The 7,682-nt window shown below is 41.1% G+C and overlaps 1 protein-coding gene across 1 annotated transcript; it reads right to left on the reverse strand.

The window, feature by feature from the left end:
- Window positions 1-469: 469 nt before the first annotated feature.
- Window positions 470-6,480, reverse strand: LOC144695915 (uncharacterized). Its single transcript, XM_078567002.1, has 2 exons — window positions 6,147-6,480; window positions 470-2,266 (listed from the first exon to the last, which is right to left on the reverse strand). The coding sequence occupies exons 1-2, from the start codon at window positions 6,478-6,480 to the stop codon at window positions 2,160-2,162; spliced, it is 441 nt and encodes a 146-aa protein (XP_078423128.1). The 3' UTR covers window positions 470-2,159.
- Window positions 6,481-7,682: the final 1,202 nt, after the last annotated feature.

The following is a 7,682-nucleotide window of genomic DNA, read 5'->3' on the forward strand; positions in this document are numbered from 1 at the left end:
TTGCTGATAGAAGCAGGGTGCAGGAATGGAATGTGCGCTATGTTGACATCCTTTACCATCATGCTCCATGAATGTTGCAGCTTGCTTAGCCTTTTTGGCTACACTGCTAATGTTTGGGAACCTATAATACACTAACTTTCCCTGTCTGGAATGCTTGGGACCAAGTCATTTTTGAATTTTCTAGATTAGAGAATGACGGTAAAATGTCTAACCACAAGTGTGTGAATAGGAAAATGCTGTAGATATAAAATATTATCAAATCATAAAAATTCTTCTACTTATCCAAATACTGTATCTTCCATTTCCAAAACTACTGCATGAAAATGGCAGCACAAGTTGCTTGGGTCTGCTGAAAAATATTCTGGACAACTGGTGTTTCTGAACACGATTTCTAGACTGCAGAGGTTGCAGTGTATTAAATTGAGGGGGTGGGGGGCGGGGTTGGAATATATGACACAGCAACAACAACTTGCACTTAGAACACTTTTAATGGAAAAAAGCATCCCATGTGGCTTCACAACTGCATTAATCAGGCACTACTTGACATTTAGACATTGAAACAGCTTGATCAAAGGAGGTACATTTTAAGGAGCACTTAAAAATATTGTGGTAAAATTTAACTGCATTGGTGTTATATTCTGTGCAGGGTGTGTGTGCCAGCTTCACCTGACATCTGAGCGGTTTGAATCGCTCCCCCTCCCTGGATTCTGGACCTTGGACTTATTTGGGGGTTGTGACAAAGTGCAGCAGGTTTTGGTGCAAGAAAAAGAAACTGAGTTTACTGAAGTCACAAATGAACTTATAACGTTAGGATTACACTGAGATTATACAGACCTACAAAGTACACTTAGTTAAGAATGGGAAACACATGGCATAACAAGGGAAAAATCACACTACTAATCCCCTTACCCTTGTCCCACCCCAAAACCTAACTAAACTGAACTAGGGGAGGTGGTCAGGGATCATGCTCACCAACCAGGGTTCCTTGATAGTTTGAAATCCAGCCAGAAATCCAGCCAGGTAAGCCGGTTGCAGCTTTGGGGTACACTCTTCATGTCCTCTGGGGCCTGCCGTCCCCATGTGGTCCTGGTCTGTGGAATCTGCGAAGGTTCTTCAGTTGGGTGGAGGGTGTGGTCGATCTTCGTGGAGGGCTACGGTGGCGGCCTTGTTGTCTTTGGTTGAGCCTGCCACGCCATGCCCCTTGCCATGATGTTGCCTGTGGGCCTGCAAACCTCCAGATCTCCTTCCTCCGCTTGGCTCAGCTCCCTCCTTAAACTCTGCTTAAACCGCTCCAAAGACTGCTCACTGCCCTGTGTCAGCTTTCAAAACTGCTCACCCCTCTGTGTCACTGCCAAAAAACTGCTCACTTCAGATCTGCTGGCCCAGTTATACTGTTTTCTTTAAATTTCTTATCTCAGTCCAAATCAAGGTTTGTTCTTTGTTTGATTTTGGTGGGCTTCCCCAGGTGATTGATGTCTCATTGTTTTTAATGGGCTCACGTGATGTTTATCATTGCCTTCCTACCCCTGTAACTAGTGTTGAACTGAAAGCCAATGTATGTGTGGAGTATTGATGGGTTCACATAACTGCATTGATTGTGGTCTTCCTGCACCCCCCTCCCCCAACCCTGTAGCTAGTAGCAATTACTTATGCAAGATTTTGATGGGCTTTAGGTTAAGTCTTTCTCTGGGTTGATTGCTTTAAAGGGAACAATGCATATTCTGTCTCCTCTCATTGTCTGGTTTCAGGTAAAAGTCCAAAAGTCATATCCTTGTTGATGATATGAAAAATGTGGGAATTTTGAGAACCCTTCATCTGTGTACTTACAGCATCCACAGAACACTTGGTCATTTCTATGAAATGTAGTCACAGAGCTGAATGTTTCTATTCACTCAGAAACCAACATCGAGGGCTGCAACAGTATAGAATGTTTAATCCAATTCTAATTGAGAAGATTACTAACAGGGTATCTAAACAGTAGCAAAAGGATAGAACCTGCTCTACTAAAATTAAAAGCAGTTGCAAAAGCAGTTGCAAATTTTCCACTCAGAATATTCAGGAGATAAATCACAAAATGCTACTTCATCCCCTCCACAAGTTGACCCTCATGAGCTGCCTAACTTTTGCAGAGTATCTACTTTAAAAACAGCATGTGGACTTTAGGGTTTGTTACCCGACCCCACAAAAACAGCTTTTGCAGCCCGGCCAGCAACAGCACCAACACCTCCAACTACAGCAGTACCAGCAGTAGAGAGTCCTGCAGCTCCTTCATGAATAAAAAAGAAAAAAATATATTAAGGAATACCAAAGTGCACAGAATACTGGGAGTGATAGATAGTAGTAGAGTAGGTGATAGTAAGTTAATTGGTGGGGTTAGAGTAGGGGAGAATGTAATAGAGTCTAAATCAGGATATTGTGCATGTCTGAGAATGCATGAAGTACAGTAAATAAAACTGGTGAGTTATAGGCAGATTGCCATGTGGAAATATGATGTTGTGACTGGGCTCAAAGGAGGACCAAACTAGATGTTAAATATACCTGGATAGAGTGTTCAGGAAAGATAGGAAAGGAAAAAAGTGGAGGAGTGGTAGTATTGATGGAGATCATTGCAGTGCTGGAGAGAAGATATCCCAGAGGGGTCAAGGACAGAATCTATTTGGCTAGACCTAAGGAACAAAAAAAAGTACAATTTCACTGCTTAGTGTAGCCTATAGGCCACAAACTAGTGGCAAGGATGTAGAGGAATTTTAAGGAAATTACAGAGAGGTGCAAGAATAATAAGAGTAGCTATAATGGGGCAGGGGGGGGAATGTTAATTATCTGGGCAGAGAGTTAAGACTGTGTTCAGTGTTCACAAAAATCTGGTAGGTTCAGTCCAACAAGAGGAGGGGCACTACTGAACCTGGTTCTTGGGAATGAGATGGGCCAAGTGGATCAAATATCAGTAGGAGAACATTTTAGGGGACAGTGATCATTGTATCATAAGCTTTAGGTTGGCTATGGAAAAAGGACAAAGAACAATCTAGAGTAAAGATAATTAAAAATGGTAGCTGAACAATGGACAATCTTCAAAGGTGATATAGTTTGCACAGAGTCAAGGTATATTCCCTCAAAAGGGAAAGGTAGGGCAAGCCATTTCAGAGCTCCCTGGATGATAAAAAAAAAAGAGATTAAGGTGAAGAGGGGATACTTATGACAGATGCCAGGTGGATGATACAAGAGGAAATAAAAATGAAAATGAGAACCAGAGAGGAAGTGTGAAAAGAGACTGGCAACCAAAATAAAATTGAATTCTAAAGTCTTCTATAGGCATATGAATAGTAAAAGGGTGATAAAAGGAATAGTAAGGCCAATTAGGGACCAAGAGAATTTATGCATGGAGAAAGAGGGAATTGCTGAAGTATTAGAAGATGCTAAGTATTCATTTATGTAAAGACAGATGCTACACAGGTCAGTGAGAGGTGGTAATTAATGCACTACAAATATTCAAAAAATTGATGAGGATGAGGTATTAGATGGTTTCCTACTAACAGCCTAACAATTTTTTCATTATATTGTTGTGGTTTATTGTAAAGTAGGTTTATGGGTGTGAGTGGTTCTGTCTGCGAGATTTAATTGAATTAGTCAGATGGAGTGGAAGTTTGAAATGATCAAAGTTAGGGGTAAAAGGCACTCGAAATGGTAATGAGTAAGCATGGATGAGGGCAGCATGTAGGGTGTGAAGGAAATTTGCATTTAAGATAAATGAAGTGGCTGTTTAGGTTTCAAAGGGATGATAGATGGTTACAATTAATAAGGCCAAGCAGTATGTTTAATTTTCTACAAAGATACTGACCATATTGGCAACATGAAAGCTCTTTATATTATGGAAAAATGAAATTTCCAAAGACATATAGAACCATGGAATTTACAGATTAGAGAGAAAACATATATAAAGACAGATGGAAGACTATGTAGGGGCGTGGCCATGTAGAATCCTGAAAAGGCCTGACAGACTTGGAGGAAGCCTCTAACGACTTTTGCGGACGTCTGCTGTGTCCAGTAACTAAAAGCTGGTCAACTGGGTGTTGCAGTAAACTTGTTGGCTTGTGTATTTAAATTTTAAATCTATTTTGGGACTGTTGCCTTAAAGGGGGTGTGTAATTGGGAGGCACATTAATTAGGAATTTGTTATAACAAGTAACTGTAATCTTGTGCTCAAAATCTTAACTAAATTAAAAACATTTATTAAAATCTCTAAAGGCGGTGGTGGACTCATTACTTCTGATGCAGTGCCCAAGTCTTCTCATAATAAATACAAATTGCAAAACCATTGTGACAAGTTTCCCTTGTGGATTTGGTCCACCTGGCACACATCACCTGCCATGTCATAACAGTCTATACTTAAAAAAAAGTGCCAGGACCAGGTGAGATGCATCCAAGGATATTGGGGCAAGTGAGGGTGGAAACTGGGGAGGAACTGGCCATGGCTTTCCAGACTTTAGATTCAGGGGTGGTTCCAGGAGATTGGAGAATTGCAAATATTACATTTATTCAACAGCAGCTAAAGGCCAATTAGTTTAACTTTGGTGGTGGAGAAACTTCTAGAAACAATAGTCTCAGGATGAAATTAACAGTCACATGGACAAATGTAGGTTAAGGAAAGCAGCCCAGATTTTTTTTTTTTAAAAAAAGAAAAAAATTGTGTTTAACTAATGTAATGACTCCGAGCAGACAGGTTTTAACAAGAAACAAAAAACTTCATTAGTGAGGTTTTCTCCGGTGCTACATGTGCAATCAGGACTCTTGTCAAGGAAGCCCCACCCCTGGATTGCCCATGCTTAGCTCATTGGTCAGAGCCTCCCAGAACATCATGTGACCCCTGATATAGGCTATACCTTCAGTTACTACAACTAACTTGGAGGTTTTAAAGAAGTAACAGAGGGTTGGTTATGATGGCAATGCTGTTGGTGTGGTGTAGATGGACTTCCAAAAGGCTTTTGATAAAGTGCTGCACAACAAACTTGTGAATAAGGTTCATGAAATAAAAGCAAAAGCAGCATTGATACGCAATTAGAAGAGTGGCAGGAAACAGTAGTGGTTAATGGATGCTTTTAGGGCTGGAAGGTTTGTAGTGGAGTTCCCCAGGGGTCAGGATTGGGACCTTTGCTCTTACAGATATATATTAATGACCTTGACATCAAAGGGCAGCAGGGCACAATTTCAAAATTTGCAGATGATACAAAAGCTGGAAGCATTGTGAACTGTGAGGTTAGCATAGAACTTCAAAAAGGACATAGACAAGTGGAATGTGGAGAAATGAGTGATTCATTTTAGGTCAGAAGAATATGGGGAGACAATACAAAATAAGGGAAACATCTCTAAAGCAGGAGCAAAGGAACCTGGGTGTATATGTGCATAAGTTATTGAAGGTGGCAGGACAGGTTGAATGCAGTTAATAAAATATACAGTATCCTAGGCTTTATTAACAGAGGCATAGAGTACAAGAGCAAGGAGATTATGTTGAACTTTTATAAAATACCAGTTCAGCCTCAACTGGAGTACTGCATCCAGTTATGGGCCCCGCACCAGAAAGCGGTTTTTACAGTGACCGCTGGGTCGCCATTGGACCCAGCAGCCAACAGGCCTCCGCCCCCGCTCGGCCCTTCCCGACCAGTGAAGAGCCACGTTTCACACTGGGTGAGCCTTAATTGGCTCGCTAACGTGAAATCACGGTTGGGAGCCGATCATGGGCAGTGGGTCGTTTCTGTTCCTGCCGACCACATCTGCCTGCCGATCTCAACATTCTGCCTATAGTTTTAGAACTTATTTGAAAATACAAACAATATAGCAGACCTTTTTCAAGTTGCTTTAATGATCAGTTTCACTTCTAATTGAACAAACCTGGCAGCATTAGAGTTGCATTATGATAGCAATCCAATATTAACCATTAGGCAATTACAATGTTACTCCCAGTCAAGACTAAACTTCCTGTCCGAGAAACCACAGGTTACTTCCTTAGACCCCCAACCACATGCAGAACTTCACCACTTTATATACATTTGTACGTGGCGTGATGGCTTAAAGGCATTGGGCCATTGATTTTATTAAAATCAGTCTTCATAGCTGTCCCTCATTTTTGATTTATGAAAAACGTAGAATCTTACCAATACACTGGAGTGTTGCTACAACACCGCCAGCTGCTACACCTCCTCCATTAGCGAGCGCAGCCGCGGACATCATTTTTGCTCCTAAGGATCCAGCTGCTATTCCAGCACCAGTAAAGCCAGCTGCAGCGACCACAGCTGGGGCAGCTACCACCGCAACAACTGAAACATAGGACAATAAACTCAGTTGAGAAGAGAACCAAAAATGTGTGCAGTGATACTGCATCCTGTTTGGGCTGGTGGCTATAGAGATCACAACTCTAGCAAATCCAAAAATGACGTGGCAAGAAACAGAGCAAAGGGGATCGCCATGACCCATGCTCCTAGCAACCATTCAGAAAGAAAGGAGGCAGCCCTTCACTTTGCATCAGCGTAATTACAAAGCCCTGTCCTTGTTTTTAAATAACTCATCATCATGTCACAAGCTTGCACTTTCAAGTTCCAAATTTACAGAAAGGGGACTACCCCTGCCCTGTATTCACAGAACAGAATAATAGAAACTTACTGCAGAGAACATATTGCATTTGGGCTGTTGTGCCTGGTGTTATTTCTTTGGAAGAGCAGTAATGCTTACTCCCACATTTTGTCCATAACCTACAAGTTTGTCATCTTCAAGTATCTATCCATCTCCTTTCCAAAGCTATTTATGGAATCAGCGTCCACCACTTTTTCCAGGGAGAAACGTCCAAATTCTAATTTTATGAGTTTGTGTATACAAACAAAGTCTCTGCTAAACCACTCAACCTGGGTTGAGAATTTAGTGGCATTCTGAGTGTGCTGAGGTTGTCAGAGGTGCCACTTTTCAGAAGAGATGCAAAACCAAGTTGCCATCTGTTTACACAAGTGGATGTAGCAAAAGGTGCTAGGCATTATTTAAAGAGCACGAGTTCTCCTGCTGTTCTGGGCAACATTTTGCATTCAGCAAACACTGAAATCAGATTATCTAGTCATTTGACTTTTGTGGAACCTTCCTGTACACCGATTGTCACATTTCCCTATATAACAGCAGTGACTGCATGTAATCAACTGATTAGGAAGCACTTTAGGACATCAAGGAAGAGTTAGAGGAATATATCAATGCAAGTTGTTTCTTTACCTGCTCCTCCTGCATACCAGGCAAATGATGACCTACCTGTAAATACATGGGCCAAACATTAGACAAGTATTCAGTGAGACAGGCTACTCATTTGATTACTTTATTAAATTGGTAAATCAGTCAAGTTAAATATCAATTGCCACTAGTTTACAGGCTACTTGTGCACTAGGGGTTCTTCCTTTTCAGTGTGGGCCCTCAACATCAGGGGGCACATTAACATTCAAACATACAGGCCATGTGTCTGACTTTTGTACATGTTCAATATTAGTTAAAAGTTAACAAGATGCACTTCAAAACAGATTAGTACTCCATCCCATTGAGAAAAAAAATATGAATCCCAACTGGGATATTGATTCCTTCTGCACTTCCATCTGAAAGAATTAAGTAACTGATGTTCTATGATTCTATGTCTTTCAAGGTGTTATGGAAGCTTTGATATC

The sequence above is a fragment of the Cetorhinus maximus genome, chromosome 21, assembly GCF_964194155.1.
Source record: "Cetorhinus maximus chromosome 21, sCetMax3.hap1.1, whole genome shotgun sequence".
NCBI classification, from domain to species: domain Eukaryota; kingdom Metazoa; phylum Chordata; class Chondrichthyes; order Lamniformes; family Cetorhinidae; genus Cetorhinus; species Cetorhinus maximus.